Below are 17823 nucleotides of genomic sequence, written 5' to 3'. Positions count from 1 at the left end.
AGGTCAGGGGTCAGCCCTGGTTGAAAAAAAAAAATGTTTCTTCGAGACCGATTTTGCCTCAAGTTAGTAGTTGGTGTTTTTGTGTTGAGGTTGTTGTCGACCTGAACTTGACCCGTTGACCTCCTCAGACTCCCAGTTCCATTTTTGCCTTTCTGCACCTCCACACATATACTTTGACCGCCGTGGGTTTGTCTCAGCGTTCCATCCACTTTAGTGAAGACGCAAATGCAGGAATGTCGGCAAAAGACTTCTACAGCAGCTACCAAATGAAAAGTGTAAACGTACAATCTGAAGAAAGTAGTTTTTATCTATATTTATGTGCAAAAAGAACATGGAGTTTGGCATCAAAACCAGTTCTTTGTCCCAGAACTCCCAGAGAATTGAAGACAGTTTAACCCTCCGGTCTCAAGATGTCAAGGACGTGAGGTTCTTGGATTCTGATCACATGATTAGATCACAAAAACTATTTCTTTCAGCAGGGGTCTCAAACTCAGCTTAACACTTTTATGCACATCTTTATTCTATTTTATTCATATTTGGTCTATTTTTTAGTGTTTCTTCTTTAGAAATATTACCTTTACAGTGGGCCGTGACAACATTTGAATTTGCTGAGTCAACACTGCCTATCAGGTGTCGTCTCTTTCCACAACCTTGTCACTAACGGTGACCTGGACAGCTCCCATAATGCTTTGCCGCCCAGCCAACCAATCACAGCTATAAATCACTTTTGAGCAATTGTATTTAAGTCATTGTAAAAACACGGAGGGCGGCTTCTTCCAAGTTTGAGACCCCTGATCTAGAGTATTTTTTAAAGGTCCAGAACCCACCTTTATTAACTACAACCCCTTAAACTACCAGTCCCAAAATGCACTGCCACAGTTGAAGTCTAAATTTAAATTCCCGATTATCCACAGCCAGTGTCGGAAAATCCGATAAAGTGTTTCCCGTTTGTTATAAATGTTTTAAGGTTCATGGACATGATCCAGGTTGCGAACGGTTCGGGCGGATTTGCTTCAAGGCTCCTCAGTAGAGCGTTCGGTGAAGACCCTTTGCTTGAGGAGGTTGTTGGTACGACGCTGACGGCTGATCTCTCAACGTGTACATAAGATGGTTTTATCAGATGATATGTCTATTTGAGTATTTAAATATATATATATTTAGAGGTACGAAGAGCTTAGCTGCCGGAGCATCACGATGGATGGACCCCCCCTTCCTTTTCTAGAGTGGTTGAGAGCGCCCCCTACCCCTCTCCCGCGCCCCCCCGACATCACGTCATCGCTTCACGTTGGCTGGTCCCGTGCGGACGCCGATCAGACATTCTGGCTCTGTGTTCTGTGAACATTCGCAGACGATGCTGCTATCAACCTGTTTTACAACAAACAGTGTCGGAGGGTAGAAAAGCACAGTATTTTTCAAGATTTGTATAGAAATTTTATAGAGATTCTCTGAACAGAACATACGTTGCCAAAAAAAAACAAACGGAAATACTCTCTTAGCTGACGTTATTCTTAGACTTCTGAGTTGTTAAGAAGCAATATTTATTCTGGTTGAATCTCCTTCTGCTTGTGTTTTTTTCCCCCCATTTCAAAGTGACATATCATGTTATGACCACTAGTCGGTGTTTAATGACGTGTTGCCTAGTAACGACTAGATCAGTTTATAAGATATTTTGGCCGTTCAGGAATCTCCGACCGCCCCCCCCTACACACACACACACACTCCCGCCCCCTTTTTTCCGTGGAAAAAAATGCAAAAAATCTGTACATTTTAGAAACGTATATATATATATATATATATATATATCTGCGAACATCTTAGGAAACGACTTTCTATATATTTGTATAAATCCACCAGCTGGTCGTCACTGAGCAGTTTTCCGTGGAATCTTAGACGTCGTAGGGAATTTTTCCAAGCGTTGCCATGGCGACGGCTCACCAGGCTCTCACGGATCCACCTCTCAAAGAAAAAAAAATGAACACCTCAATATCGCCGCCCTTTTTTTTGGCTTGATTATTATTTATTTTCTGTCTTTATTTATTTAATTTTCACGACTAGATTGAATACTTTTCATAGACTAAGATGTTTTTGGGTAATTTGTGCGAAGGACTTGTGTTTTTCTATGTTGCTGTAATTTTGTGCTACGAAAATTCATCATAGAGTCGACGAACTCCTCAGATCGAGACGAGAGAATTTTCCCTGTAACTGCACTTCTTCCATTCAATCCTCCAGATTTCCTGTATGGCAACCAAAACTCACTGTAAGAAATAAATATGATATTGCACTAAAGTCTGCGACTCGTCTTCTGCAACTCTTTACTTCAATTGCAACTGTGACCGGCAGCCATCTCGTTACCATAATAGGTACATACCAGTACCACTGGTACTTTAGACAAAACAAAAATGTCAGATTACTCACATTGTTGTTATTTTTTTTTATACCATTTTAGCTCCGCACCGTTTATTAATATGACTTTTCCCTTGAACATGTTTCTGTCTCTTTTAATAACATATTTATATAAAATAAATACAGTTTGGTAAAGTAATAAAACATATTTCAAGAGTTTAAAAAACGTTGTCTCAGAGAAGGTTTTATAAAAATATTTGTTAAAGCAGCAATACATGATATAAAAACTATTGTTTCTGGCTCCCCCTGCGACTGAACAGTGTAACTGCAATGCTATGACTTTTTCATTCTGAGTTATGACAAAAAGCTTGAAGTTGAAATTAAAGAATTGTTTTGTCACAAGATTTCCCAGCAGGTCGTCCAGGCAAAGATACTGTACATAATGACATGCATTGTTATATATTAATTGTTCTACTGCATAAGTCATTAGTTTTTTTTAAGATAATTTTATTTAATTACTGCTCTGTGTCCTAGTGTGGAATGCAAGAAAGTCTGAGGGAATCATTAATATAATCTTTTTATTCCTTGAAACATTTTAGGTTTGTATTTTCTTTTTCTAATCTTTGTATTTTTAAAAATAATTTCATTTTATTCAAAATTTTCTAGTGTATTTTATTTACTTTTATATAAGTTATACATTACTTATATTCCATTTTACGTCTCCTATTTTATTCGTATTTATTTTATTCAGTATCTTTCTATTTTATTCATATTATCTCATTTTATTCTGTAATTCCACCAAAAATAAAACAGTGTTGTGTTTACAACGCTGGCAATAAAACCTTCTGCTAACATCAAGATTTAAAGGATAAAAATCCAGCAAAGGGCTGATAAAGCTTCATGCCAGTAGGTGGCGCCCTCAGTTTAAGAACGTGTTCAACACTAAAGCTGTTTAAGCATTAGATGGCAGAGCGCCATCTAGTCTTATCTGGAAAATATGACACTGCTTCATGATGATTAAGAGTGAAAAAAGTTTTTAAATAACACGTTATTTAGTGTCTATAGATATGAATCAATAGTTTATTCATGAGGTAACAGGAGCACAACAGTGTCATGTTACGTGTCATCTAGAAAGATCAACACACAACCTTTAATTATTTAGATATGTAGCCATAGCTACACTGTTTTATTTTATCTCAAAAGGTCAGGACTGAGGACTTGAGATCATCTTCACGAGACGATAACAAAGCACAGAGGAGTCGGTCTGATTATTTTATTTCCTGAAATTAAAAAAAAAGAACAAGCAGGTGATAATGAAGCACAGATAAAAATAAAAGCCTTTGATAAAGGTCACTTTCATTAAAAAAACCCAGAGATGAATCCACACACACACACACACACACACACACACACCAGTGCTCCCTCGTGTGTCTGCTGTACAGGCGACTGCTGCTGTTACTCATGGTTTCTTTGAACTCTCCGGTGAAGGTGATGATCTTCAAGTATTCAGAGGGAATCAAGAGAAGGTTTCCTGCAGGAATCACACTCTCAACCTGGGCTACAAGTCAGTAAATACATTTGATCGGAAGTCTCTGGTCGCCTCGTGTCGCTGCAGGAGCAGACGGAGGCGGCAGCGTCGAGGAAAGAGCGAAGTTTGACGAGGAAAATGACAAATGTCCGAGCGGAGCCGCATCATTGCCGGACCTCCACGTAGTTGGCGGGGAAGAGGCCGTACGCCCCCCTGCAGACGCCCCTCCACCAGCCCTCGTCGATCATCTCGATGTTGGTGATGATGTCGTCCGGGTCGAAGGAGATCTCGTCGTCTCCGGCTGAGAGGAGAAGTCGCTTTTAAAAAACTCGTCAATACTTCTACTGGCACAGCAGAACCACATTACTTCCTTCTACTGTGTGACTGATGGCCTTGGTTGAGGAGTATTACAACGGAGTAGTACCACGGAGCCTTGCAGAGTAATACCATGGTGCCTCGCAGAGTAATACCACGGTGTCCCTCAGAGTAATACCACGGTGCCTCGCAGAGTAATACCACGGTGTCCCTCAGAGTAATACCACGGTGCCTCGCAGAGTAATACCACGGTGTCTCTCAGAGTAATACCACGGTGCCTTGCAGAGTAATACTACAAACCATTGCGAAATAATACTACAAAGCCTTGCAGAGTAATACTACAGACCATTGTGGCAAAAATACTACGAAGCCTTGCAAAGTAATACTACAGAGCCTTGCAGGGTAATACAATAAAGCCTTGCTTAGCAATACTACAGTATAAAGCTTTGCTGAGTAATACTACAGAACCTAGTGGGGTAATGCCACTAAGCCTCTCGGAGTAATACTACAGCCTTTTATCAAAGTACTTGAACTAATTTTTGTGGTACACATGCTCAAAATGTTTAAGTCCAGCAAGTACTATACACAAAAAAGTGTAGTTTATGGTCTACGTTGGAGAAAGACTCACTGGCTTGGTAGTCGTACAGAGCCACGGCGGTCACTCCCAGGTCCTCGGCGAGCTCATCTGTGAGGTCAAGAGTCATTGTTTGAGACCTGACACCAGCCGAAGCATCTATCCATGTGTCCTCACCTGTGGTGGTCTCAGCAGGTGTTTGGTACAGGTCCTCCTCCGCGGTGTACAGGTTCTCTGGCTCCGCCGCGTAGAGTTCCTCGCCATTCTCAGCGTTAGTAGCGACTTCTGCTGGATTCTGATGACACAAACTGTCAGTCAAACGTCTCCACATCATGAGCGGCGCCCTCACCTGGTAGTCTGTGGCTGGTTGGGGTGCTGGAGTGGGACTGGGACTGGCAGGAACCGGTGACGGCGCTTTGACCTCGGTTTTGCGGCGAGCCTCCTCCTGCTCCTGCCTCTCTTTGGCCTGACGGCGAGCTCGCTCCTCCTCGGCTCTCTTGCGATCCTCCTCCTCCTTCTGCTTGGCAATGTTCTCGAAGCGAGCCTTGATGCTTCCGGTGCCTCCTCCTGCTGACAAGTGACGAGCACAGGTGAGTCGAGCGAACCCGAGTCACCGTCACCGAGGGCCGCCATGACACACCTGCCTCCACCGGCCGGGTCTTCTGGTACGCAGAGGCCGGCTTGTCCACCTCCTCGAACGTTCCGGCGCTCTGATCAACACAACACGCATGACGACACGGGAAACACGGGACACTCACAACTCAATTTGTACCTTGTCCATGCGGTCATTCTGGACTCCATATTTGCCTCCGAAGCCTTTGGAATAATCTGGCGGACAGAGGGAAAAATTGGCAATTAAAATACAATAAAAATGTTGTTATAATAATGCTGCCAAGATTGATCAAGTAGCTCAGAGTATTTCTTGTATCATCTTGTGGCACAATTGTACTGCATCATTTTTATATCAAATTTAAATGATTATGAATTTAAAAGTATTGAAATTAAAAAATGTGTTTTTAAGTATTTTAATTAAAATATCAAACTATATGTAAGAAAAGAAATGCATTCCTATTCAAAATATTGATATAAAAAAAATGTAATTGTACTGTAATGTAACTTCAATATACAATCGATTCCATTTAATAATTCCAAAAATGTAAAGCAAAATAAAAAACATTTCAGTTTAAAAAAAATTAAGCTTCAAATTTAAAATATTAAACATAACCATTCAATATTCTGACAGCACTGATCCTTACATTTACATCAAAGCAGCAAACTCTTGGGAAACAGAGGAAGAGCTTAAGGATAAACAGGAAGTGATGTTCTTCAGAATCTTCTTGATCTGATCTCAAGTAAACATTGCTCCACTGCTGAACCTGAACCACATAAATAGAATCTGACAATAAAAGAAAATATGACTTCCTTTTTTCGTCAGCTTGAATAACCACAGTAGAAAAGGAAGTGGTCGACCGCAATGAGGACAAGAGACATACAAAGTTCACGAGTGTGTGAAGAAAAGGGAACCACTTTTAGATCAAAGACTTCCTCAAAAAAAAAAAAAAAAACTTTTTCCAATATGAGGTTCTGCTGGTTCAGATTTCAAAACTATAAATGTGGCTTTTGAAAAAAAAAAAAATCATTCAATCAGTCTACAATGACGGATTAACAAATCCTACTGCACTCTTCCAGTATATCCAAAACTCAAACATCGGTTCAGTCAAGGAATTATTGTCTCTTCTCCTCCCACCTTTCTGAGACTCGTGCAGCTCCGGTCTCTCCTGGTGGTCCCATCCTAGAGCAGATTTATCCTGACGGTCTGTCTGCACTCCAAACTTCCCACCGAAACCCTTGACATAGTCTGCAAAGAACATCCAATAATCAACATAGTTTGAAATGTTATCATCCAGGAAAGACAGTGAATAATCATGACGGCTTATTTACTCGCTACAGAGTTTGTTGGTGTAAATTTACAAGATCAATAAAAGCGATGATTTTTTTATTTATTTAAATGACTAACAAAACAACAAAAGCAGAAGCTCAGTATCACACTGTGACTTTTCAATTATTGATGAGACCTTTCAGCCTTTTAAACGATTAAACAATATTGGAACTATATCATTTATTAATAATCATTTTTTGCACTTGATACCAAAGATGTCATCATTTTTTATCATCCGACCAAAATAAAAAGCAAAAGCATTGCACAGACCTTTCTGAGACTCGTGTTTCTCAGTCTTTCCTTGATACTCAAAACCAACAGCACTTTTGTCCACCTTGTCCGTCTCCACTCCAAACTTCCCTCCAAAGCCTTTGGTGTAGTCTGGAGAGGGGAAGAGAACAAAATGTTCACAGGTGGAAAGGCTGCTGTGAAATGGTCAGTGGATTGAGTGTTCTTTTCTCTACTATGAGCATCTAAAAAGGTCTTTTCAGCAGTAAAAAAAAAGAAAAAGATTTTGATTCATCACTTACCATTTACATTATAAAAACAATTAATGTTTAATTATTGAATTTGAGGATCAATATATCCTAAGTAATCATCTCTGCGTTTGTCCTTGACCACAAAAGAAGTTCCAGTTTTCTATGTCACAATATCCACATGATCATTATCTATCTCCGAGTTCAACACATGTGCTTGACACAATTGACCCCGGCTCCAGAACAGGGAACTTCATCCATCAAATAAATACCATTGCAATGTTAATGCCTTTTAAAAAGTCAAAACTATAATTTTAGCTAACAAAATTAGTGTTAAGTGTGCCTTATAGTCCAAAAAATAGTATCCTCGATTATCCACTGTGCACCTCATGTATTAAGGTGGTACTTACTGACCTCTAGCTGAGTTTATGTTGTATAGAAGTCCAAAGAACAAACAAAAAAAAACTGTCAAAATGTTGTTCAACTACGAAGATATTCATGGGTATCGTTTATCATCTGGTGCACCCATACTTAAAAAAAAAAGTCCTACCGCTTATGACACCAAAAACAAGACACAAACAATAAAGAAGATAATCACAATGACTATAAAAAAGGAGGATGACATTAAAGGGGTTAATGATATCATACATTTTAATATCATGGTAATATTTATTTACCCCATTGCTTTGATTGATAAGTTTAAGTGTACTTATTTTGGACCAATGTAGGCATGTCTTAAATTGATGGTAATTTATAAATGTACTTTGATGTTCATGCGTGAACAAACCTTTCTGGGACTCGTGTTTCTCTGGCTTGGCCTGGTACTCGAATCCAACTGCACTCTTGTCCACCTTGTCCGTCTCCACACCGAATTTACCGCCAAATCCTTTAGTATAATCTAGAGATAGGATGGGAAGAGAAGTATAAAAGCAGTTGTTTTAGTTGCAGGAAACATGCACAGGCTGGTTCAAAGAATCAAACTTGTTGTGACAAGAGATGGAATCTGGGCTGTGAGCAGAAGTTCACAAACATTCTCAACACACTCTCAGCTTCTCACTTCACTGAACAAAACGTACAAAGTATATACAAAAAAAAGAAAAAAAAAAGTTTGAAACAAACCTTTCTGTGACTCGTGTTTCTCCGTCTTGCCTTGATACTCAAAGCCCATTGCACTTTTGTCCACCTTGTCTGTCTCCACTCCATATTTTCCTCCGAAGCCCTTGGAGTAATCTAACAACAGAAATTGCAATTCAGTCACGTCTTAAACTAGCTTATGCCGAGTAATGTTTGGAATCTATGACACAAGACAATGCGTTTAAAGAATCAAGAGCATGTGTGTATTCAGACATACCCTTCTGGGAATCATGCTTCTCTGTTTTCCCCGCGTATTCAAAACCAACGGCGGACTGGGGGGAGGTGAAGAGGAGAAAAAATACATTTTAATGAAAAAGTACTAGACTTCTCTCTAGTACCTGAAATACAGCTCTGACTTCACAAGACAGCCCTGCAGGTATCTGATATCTCCAGCTACCTTTCAAGGCATCTACCTGCTGAACTATGCTTCCCCTCCCTTCAAATAATTAGCAAAAAAATGTTCTCTGTGGGCATGAACTGAACAATAAAGAACATCAATGTCAACCTAAATGTTATGTGGCTTTAGTTTTCTAGGCTAGTACTCAACATAGTTGTTGCTCTTGAATAAATCAAATCTACCTTGAATGTATTCTTGGAGCTTTTGGTATTGGATAGAAGTGTAAAGAGGCGTCTCTGGTGTCTAGAGCCTGATATTATGCATCTTATCACTTTATTTTGTCTCTCAAAAAGTGAAGACAGTACAGTTAGAGAAACCTATGTGTAAAGATAAACAACACAGCATGCTCGTGACTAAACTTGAAACATATAAAGTAACACAAAAGCTCCATTACGATCAAGTCATACCTGATCCACACGATCTGCCTGGACTCCAAACTTTCCTCCAAAGCCTTTGGATGTGTCGGTCTGAGAGCAGTGTTTGGACAGCTTGCTTTGGTAATCATGGCCCACTGCCGACTGTCCACACACACACACATACATACATGTTACACAGTGTGAACACACAGAGATGGATGATGTCACAGAGACGCACACCTTGTCCATACGATCCTGCTGCACACCGAACTTCCCTCCGTATCCGTGCGCAGCGCTGGGCATGGTTTGCAGCTCCTTCTGCTTCAGACTCGTGTGCTCAGTTGAAACAGTTTGCCGCAGCTGGTGGATGCTGGTGGACGTGATGGTAAACGGATCAGATGGTGAGGTAGATGAAAAAGTATAAATGCTCAGAGAAGATTTGACTGTTTATATGCGGCCCTTATGAGGTCAGAGTAGATGTAGAAAATGTTTCTCACAGTTACCAATTTTATTTTGTTTTAATCATTGTGTTTACTCAAAATAAATCTTCATTTCGTTTTAAAGGCCATTTTTTCTTTATATCTTAGCCTTTAAGATACTGTCTTGCCTCCCGGAATAATTTGGGTTGATATTAAGATCAGGAGTCACCAACATGGTAGCCCACAGACACCAAAAAAAGTAGCTTATGGGGCTGTTAAAAAATATCTTTTCATACAATAACCGCGTTAGTATGTTTGATTTTGCATTTTCCTTCTTGTTGTTCCTCTGTTTATTATTGAAGGATCAATATAGTAATTAGTGTATTGGAAGAATATCATTTATCATCCATAAAACCTGAATGGGGGGGGGGGGGTAAAAATATATACCAAGTTATTTCAGAAGTGATTGGTAGCCACTCAGGTCACACAGAAGAGTAGTTCAAAATTCCAAAAAGTTCAATGACCTTTGATATGAATCACATTATCATTTTCTTTTACCAAAAGGTAATAAATTATTTATTGGCATATTTAGGTTAATTTGATGCTGATCTCATTTTAATTACTTGCTTGGTGCACATTTGTTCGTCATATTTTGACAGCCCATAACTATTGTCACAGTACACATGCTTAAACACGCAAATAACATGATTTATTTTGGCGTATGATCTGCTACCCACTTGATGTGCTCCTGGTGCCCGGAACCAGCGACAGTCTTCGCTCCCCAGCGCTGCTCCTTCTCCGACACATCGTTCTGGTGAAGAAAGTCAATTTAGATCTAGCGTCAACTTGACAGTCGACCTTGGGTATTCACCTCAAAATCCGGGTCGGTCTCCCAGTCATCCCCGCCGTCATCCACTGCCACCTGGACGTTCTGCCCCGCTGCTGCCTTCCACATCTTGACACTGGTGAGTAAATACAGATCAAGCTTTTATTTATTTGATCTGCATTATTTGGTTAAATATAAAAGGTGGGATTGACTCCCCTCGCCAAACTCCCCCTCTTGTGGTCTCCCTTACATCACAACATCCTGTTCTAGTGCGCAGTCAGCAAGTCTTTGAACAGAATCCTTTAGCTCTGACGAGACCCACCATTGGACGTGGCACGCCAAACATTCCCCCCCCAAACCCGGAAGTGTCGGACCCACACCCACCGACCACAACAATCCACAAACAAAGTGAACAGTAAAAACATTTCTGCTGATTCATGCTAACCATTAGTAGCCTGTTTGGGGGAGAACCAAAAACGCTGGCCTTACTTTTATTTAAAAGCTAATAACTATCGAAAGTCAGAACTATGAATGAAAATACTTATAATACAATATAATTCAATAATATTTGTATTGTATTTTTTAAATGTAGGGTCGTGGCTGTCATTACAGAACACGCTGTGATTTCTTTCATCGAGGACAAACGCAGGGTAAATGTAACATCACAAGAGATATATATAAAAGTAAAGAGGTTTATTTTACGGAGCGAAAGAAAAGTTTTCCTTCAGGTTTAACTGCGGAATGTCCGCTGCACCCGTTTTTCCTGGTTGTGGTTTTCCTGGAGCGGCTAGCTAGGTATGCTAGGCTAACTGGTTTTACGGCCGCAACACCGTTCAACCTTCACCTGAGTTCGTCATAACACTCGCGTCGTGATACAGTTCAGAGTTCTGTGAAGGTCCAGCTAGAAGGTAGTACCTGTAGGAATGATGCGGGTTCGCCAACAAGTCCGAGTCTGCAAGTGAGACTGGATCGTTTCCTGGATCTTCCGGCTCTCCCAATATCCCTCTTGCGCCAGGCGTGACGTCACGAGTGGGCGGAGCAGCTGTCTTTTGCTTGACATTTTATACTTTGTTAAATATTTAAGAATACAACTATTTTCTTCTTATAAAGATTAACCTATATTAGATATTAAATACTTTTTGCTAATATGGATTATCTTATTAACTATCGTTTTTTAAATCAGACAATCATTTAATACTAACTGACAAATGTAACATTTAATATTGTTTTGTATCAAGATTAACCTACATTGAATTTTATTTTGCTAATGTTTAATATTCTTGTTTGTTCTTGACACTAACATTTTAAATCGGTAAACAAACCGGGTGTGTTTTTAAATTATGATTGCTGACAAAAACAGACAAAAATATTTATAGATTAAATGACAATAAATAAAACAGTAATAGGCATACATCCACTCACTAAATCTAAAACCTTTCTGTAAATAAACATTGACAGACAGAAACACACCGGAACAAAAAAAGAAACAAAAAATTAAAATGCAATACAATTTTAGATCATCGTTTGTTTTTCAATTGTGTATTTCTCTAGCCAAACATTAGGTGTATTACATTATGATAAATATATTATAGACATATATATATATACACGTTAGGTATATGGTTTACAAAGATCTGCTTGCCCTTTAATGCATGTTAGTTTCTCCAAACCAATACGGTTTTATTATTTTCCAAATAGGATTCAAACCCCTCCACAGAGTAAGATTACATATTTAAAACACGATTTTTATATTTAAATTACATGAAAGAAAATTACGTTTACAACAGAAACGTTCAATGAATGCATCATCTTATTTCAGAATTGGGAGCATTATCGTTATTATTTGCATTGACCAAGCAGAGTAATAGTAGTAGTTGTTGCTTCAATAAGTCAATCTTAAGTGAGACCTGCACCTCACCTCAGTATCAGTATACATTTCAATATAGAAAAAAAAAACCCCAGACGAGTCATCTTGTGAAGTGGAAAATAGGTTTCAGTATTTTATTGAAAGTCAGCAATAAATAATACTGTGATAAAAATAGTTTTAAGTACTCAGACTGTACAAGGTTGTTACGAGAGGAAGAACAGAAAGAAAGAAAACAAACAAATAAACAGCGACAGGATTTGTGCATAAAATGTCGGAATCACAGACGGAATTCTATGTGAAGCTTTAGAGTGGTAATAAATACAAACACAGATAAATATAAGGCTCCGAGTCTTCGTACAAAAGGATGTTCGTGAGCAGTGCCGCGGCTCGTCGTCACCACGGCAACATGCCTAGGCTTAGGTGAAGTTGGTCCATCAGAGGAGAATACAACTCGAGTCGTGCGTGTCTCCGGAGGTCGCTTTTTAGAAGTTATATATTAAAGGGTAACGCTGATGTTTTTTTTTCAACCTGGTACAAGATTTTACATCAATTAAAAAGGATGTCAACAAGAGCAAGACATTTGCCAGAAGACATCAGCAGCACCAGAGACCAGACCTACGATCAATGATCCCATAGTAGTGTTTCAAAACAAGAGTGAAACGTTTGGATTATAAGAGAAGATATATACTTTTATTATTTCTGTGACCAAACGCATTGCGACTGAAACTTTACCTGAATTCTGATTTAGTGTTAGACGGTAGCAGAGTCACATCCGGGCTTAAAAACGGGACTGTAAAGGTACAAGCGAAGGGTTTCTGGGGTCAGTTCTGCTGATATATGGCTTCAATTCTTTAATTTAAAAGTCTATTTGGTATCACGGGAATTAAAAGGAAACAATGAGGACATCGATGTGTGTTTAGTGTGATATGTGTCGTTGCTGTCAGCAGCACACTCACAGTGTTGGCAGTCAGAAACACTCCAGCAGTTAGTCTGATAAAAACACACACTCACACACACGTCCAGGAACCTAATGACGCAACGCAACAAGGCTACAAACAAGAATGGATACAGCTTTAAGTTATATCATCATTATCATATCAAAGTCATTTTAGCTTACATTTAATGATTAGATTTTGAATTAAAAAGAGAAAAGAAAACATCTGGTCAATAGAATGAGGATTATAAAAAAAGACTAGATAAAATGTCTGTTGGTAGAAATATACAAACTGCAGACACATTCAATTCCATCCGAACTCCACAGAAGGGCGTTTTAAAAAAAAAAAAACAACGAAAAAAAAGTTGATTAAAGGACAGAGGCATCAAAAATGACATCAGTCAAAAAAAAAAAAAAAATCAACAATGTCCCACTGAGTCATTTAAATATTCTTTAGATACATCTTGAGTCCTGCAGGTGGCGCTGGTGAGTAAAGTCTCTAGTGTTTTTTAGTTCGTTTTTTTTCCGGCTGAGGATCCACCTTCTTCCCAGCTGTTACCAACGGTTACCTATAGAAGTAATGAGGATAAACTGATAAAGGACAGGTGGACGGAGAGAAAGAAGCCGGGATGGAAAGATGGATGGATGACGGGTGGGAGGGTAGAGAGAGAGAGAGAGAGAGAGAGGGAAGAGAGAAGCGTAAACGTGCGTTACTAAAGCCGAAACCAGCAGAACAATAAAGCTGCATAAGAAGTAGATTTAACTCTCTGAGGGTTTTTTTTATTTGTAGCCTCGTAGAGTTAAAGAGAGAATCCAGTGAGAGCGGTTCTTACCGTTGTGTGTTAACAAGAGTAGGTCCTGACTGTGGCAGTGTCCAGCCTCTGTATAGACTGACTTCCTGTGTTTGCGTGTCAATCACGTGCAGAACAAGTGTTAGTGGCAGAGACATCAACAGCAAAGCACAAACCAGTGAGAAGAATTAAGAGTCGCACGGCATGAAAACGTGCAATACAGGGGTGGGGGGGGGGCGACTTGTTCCCTTACCATCCATGGGACTTCTCTTTGGCTGCATGGAGGGAGACGCCGCGCTGCTGCTGGTCACTCGGAAGTTGGCGGGGAGCGTGTCGGAGGCTCCCAGCGACATCCCCCTCATGTCTTTGGGTCGGAACTTCTTTCTCCAAGACGGAGCCCGGCGGAAGTTCTTGTCGTCTTCCTGCAACGGAGGGAACTGTGCGTGAGTGAACCTTTTCGTGACGACTAGAGGAGGCATCGGTTCTTCACCTCTTCCATCCGACGCTCAGTACCGGCGGCCAGGAGACTGTTGTACTCTCGCTCCAGGGTCGCTCTGGCCTACAAGCACAACACACAGCACACAAGAGGTTATAAACCATTATCATGGTGAACTGCACGCCTTGAGATTTAAAGAACAACAACTTCTGGGAGACAGAAGTAGAACAAAGTACAAATATGTTTTAAAAATATTGTGATAATTTTAGGATGATGTTGACGGTAATACTGCAATTTACTTCACGAGAATACAAATAATGCAACATGCATGTGTAAATATTGCGTAGTTGTATAGATATCTGCTTAGGATATGCATATATACTATATTGTGTTATATATTGTGCATTTTTTAATGAGAATATGTGTGTTTTATAATCACGCCTCTAATATAAACATTTACTTCTTACAACTCCTTTTTACGAAGTACAGTGTTTTATTTTTTTTAAATTTAACTTAATTTCTTTAATGTACAAATAAAAAGACATTTTATTCATGTTCGTGATAAATTAATTCATTTATAAATGCCGGATGTGTAAGTCATGAAGTAAGTAAGTACATTTTATTTATATAGCGCTTTTCCAGACCAGGGTCACAAAGGGTCACAACATCTGTTACTCTTTGAGTACATAAAAAAAAAAAAAGGTCGTCGTATCATTCTGCATCACTCCTGGCTCCTGGGGTGCACGAATGCTCCGTCCCAGATGCAACACTAATAGACTCAGGGACTAATTTTTTCCTCGTGCTATTAGATTGTATAATTCTGAGTTTGGGAGAAGGAGTGGAGTCTATTCTATGTTAAGCTTTGTATCCTTTTCTTTGTGTCATTTTTCTTTGAAGGAGATCAATATCTCTCGATATGCCTTGCCCATTCTTAGCTTAAGTGACTTTAAAGGGAAAAATCTAAGATTAAAGTGAGAATTCTGAGGCTGTTTTTTTTTTTACCTACGGACCTTAATCCTATTCTGTTCTTTAAATTAATTTTTGAAAAGAACAATTACTGCCATAACATAAATGACTTTAACCAGATACAGGATTTAAAATATGCTGTCATCTTGTAAATATAATTTAATGTCATTTGTACAAAAGGTTGCACCTGTGTGTTCTGCATAGGGATCTGTAGTAGCAGGGCAAGAGTGTTGTGGTCGAAGGTTTCGTCCAAGGACAGCAATGCTCCATGGACGCCGCTCTCGTAGAGGTTCGCGCTGTATTCTTTCAGACCGATCGACTGAACCCAGCTGATCAAACGCTCGTTGCTCCACACCAGCACATCTGACCACAGAGAGGCAGGTCAGGGAGATTATCAAGTGAAGCCAGACTAGACTAGAAGTCACACAAAGTTACCTTTCAGATCCAGCTGAGAGTCCTCTCTTTTCCTCTCCAGCTCCTTCCTGTCATAGTTGAGTCTTCTCAAACACATGACTCCACACTGAAAGCTGTTCCTGTGGTTGCACACAAATATGGAATGAGCTGAAATATTTGCAGAAAGTTGACAGTTCACAGGGTGTAAGTATGTAATACAATATAAAGATTTTTTTTTTTTTTACCAACTCTAGTTATAAATTAATAATTAGTTATTGTCTTGTTATTTAGGCTTATTGATGTTGATGTTTTATGTATTGTTATCAATGTATCATTAACGGCACAACGGTGGAAGTCGTCAGCAGCACCAAGTTCCTGGGGGTGCAGATCACAGAGGACCTCAGCTGGACATTTCACATCACCTCCCTGGTGAAGAAAGCCCAGCAGCGCCTGCACTTCCTGAGACAGATGAGGAAGGTGCCTCTCCCCCCTCCCATCCTCTTCACCTTCTACAGAGGGACCATCGAGAGTCTACTGACCAGCAGCATCAATTAACAATTAACATAATTAATTGATGATTTATATACATTAATTATTATGTGCAATATTTTAAACCTTATTTATTTATTCTGTTATACTAGATTGCACTATTTTTAACTTATTAATATTTATATTTATACTTTTTATACATACATTCGTTCTGCTGTGTTTTTAACGGTTGCCAAGCAACGAAATTTCAATGCCAGTTTCACTGCTGTGTTTTCTGTGCAATGACAATAAAATAAAGTCTATATATATACATTTTTTTATTTCAAAAAGATATACGTGTACTGTATTCCCTAATATGTGTATTTATTGCTGAAGCATTTAAAATTTTCCCCATTGTCGGAAGAATAAAGGTACATCAATAAATGGTTTGAGCCATCTTTGGTTGAATTGAAACATACATTTTATGTCACGGTGGCTAAGAAACACGAAAAAAAATCACAAACTTGGAAACAAAATTTAAATTTCCATACACAACAATTAAAACAAATTAAAAAACTCTGAAACAGAATTTAAATTTGTTACAGGAAACAACGGTAGTTTTTAATTTCTGGGCCCCCAAGATATATTGTTATTAACATGACGTTAATATTCCATGTTTTTGTGTCTTCAGAGGCTAATATAAGTTTGCTAGCAACTACTTACAACCAACTTGGTTGTCACTTGTTAATTGAACATTTCGTCTGGTCATCTAACCTGTGGAAGCTGTCCACCATCTTCAGCTGCCCACGCAGGTCCTTTTTGGTCAGGTGGTCCAGCATGCGAGCATCCACCAGGGACTCCATGAAGTAGGATCGATACTGAGGGAGGCCCAGGCTGGGCAGCCATTCGTTCCCTATCCACTCGTGATTCATGTCGCCGTACGCCAGCGTCTGCCCAGAAGATGTGGTTCAATACTCAGCATAAGAAAACTGCAGTGACTGTGCTTCGACAGGAGGGACGTTAAACTCTCTCCAGAATGCTGTAGCATTCTTGGTCCAAGCCAAACAAATTTGTTTAGCGAACTGTCCCTAACCTAGAGTATTAAATTACCATCAGCTTTATCACCATATCAACGTGAGCATTCATCTGAACAATTTAATGTCTTGAACAAAAGATCAAACAATATCCAAATCCGAGAATTTGAATGTAATGTAAATTGTATCTGGTCCACAAGGTCTATAATAGGTAGAAGAAGGATATAAAGAATCCACATAATTTGGTATTTAGAACACATTTTACAAGCTAGGAGATGAAAGCTAAATCTTATTCAATGTCTTTCTATAGATGACTTAGCTGCATAAAAGGGGAGCCCACACGGCCACTGGCAAAATATTTATACAGGCGTTTTGGCAACTTTTTCTTTGATATTTTGCTAAATATAATCTGAACTATTCTCGTCTCATCAGTCGAGAATTTAATATTGACAAACATTTTACCATCTAGAAATGAAACAATGCGTCTGACATTTGAACCTTCAGTTGTCATGCTTGCGTGTTTGAAACTGGTGAGGCTGCAGATACACAGAGGGTGGCCTTGCTCGAGTTTGGTGAGGTTTTCAAATAAACGTGAATTGTGATGTTAAAATAAAAGAGAAAATCTCT

At 39.3% G+C, this 17823-nt stretch overlaps 2 protein-coding genes across 9 annotated transcripts in view; both read right to left on the bottom strand.

Annotated features, from left to right (window-relative positions):
- Nucleotides 1-3602: 3602 nt before the first annotated feature.
- On the bottom strand, nt 3603-11305 carry cttn (cortactin). Of its 5 annotated transcripts, none has more exons than XM_087784815.1 (16): nt 11223-11305; nt 10353-10443; nt 10219-10292; nt 9303-9432; nt 9114-9224; nt 8527-8581; nt 8295-8405; nt 7963-8073; nt 6970-7080; nt 6508-6618; nt 5533-5588; nt 5401-5470; nt 5110-5330; nt 4938-5055; nt 4815-4871; nt 3603-4172 (listed from the first exon to the last, which is right to left on the bottom strand). In XM_087784815.1, the coding sequence occupies exons 2-16, from the start codon at nt 10434-10436 to the stop codon at nt 4036-4038; spliced, it is 1557 nt and encodes a 518-aa protein (XP_087640941.1). In that variant the 5' UTR covers nt 10437-10443; nt 11223-11305; the 3' UTR covers nt 3603-4035. The 5 variants fall into 5 exon arrangements, with proteins under 5 accessions (XP_087640941.1, XP_087640942.1, XP_087640940.1 ...); XM_087784816.1 differs by having other exon boundaries at nt 5110-5327; XM_087784814.1 differs by having other exon boundaries at nt 4938-5330.
- A 974-nt stretch (nt 11306-12279) lies between these two features.
- ppfia1 (PTPRF interacting protein alpha 1) overlaps nt 12280-17823 on the bottom strand; it is a 31854-nt gene continuing 26310 nt past the window's right edge. For all 4 annotated transcript variants that reach the window (XM_087784810.1, XM_087784811.1, XM_087784812.1 and 1 more), the window contains 7 exons: nt 16937-17112; nt 15737-15834; nt 15489-15664; nt 14390-14458; nt 14153-14321; nt 13942-14006; nt 12280-13699 (listed from right to left, as the gene is read on the bottom strand). In XM_087784810.1, coding sequence (XP_087640936.1) covers nt 13951-14006; nt 14153-14321; nt 14390-14458; nt 15489-15664; nt 15737-15834; nt 16937-17112 — 744 coding nt within the window. In that variant the 3' untranslated portion in view covers nt 12280-13699; nt 13942-13950. The remainder of the gene's footprint in view (nt 13700-13941; nt 14007-14152; nt 14322-14389; nt 14459-15488; nt 15665-15736; nt 15835-16936; nt 17113-17823) is intronic.

This window comes from Callionymus lyra, chromosome 2 (genome assembly GCF_982586985.1).
Source record: "Callionymus lyra chromosome 2, fCalLyr1.hap1.1, whole genome shotgun sequence".
Lineage (NCBI taxonomy): Eukaryota > Metazoa > Chordata > Actinopteri > Syngnathiformes > Callionymidae > Callionymus > Callionymus lyra.
Note: the sequence above shows the minus strand (reverse complement) of the source record. Positions and strands in the feature narration are given on the sequence as shown.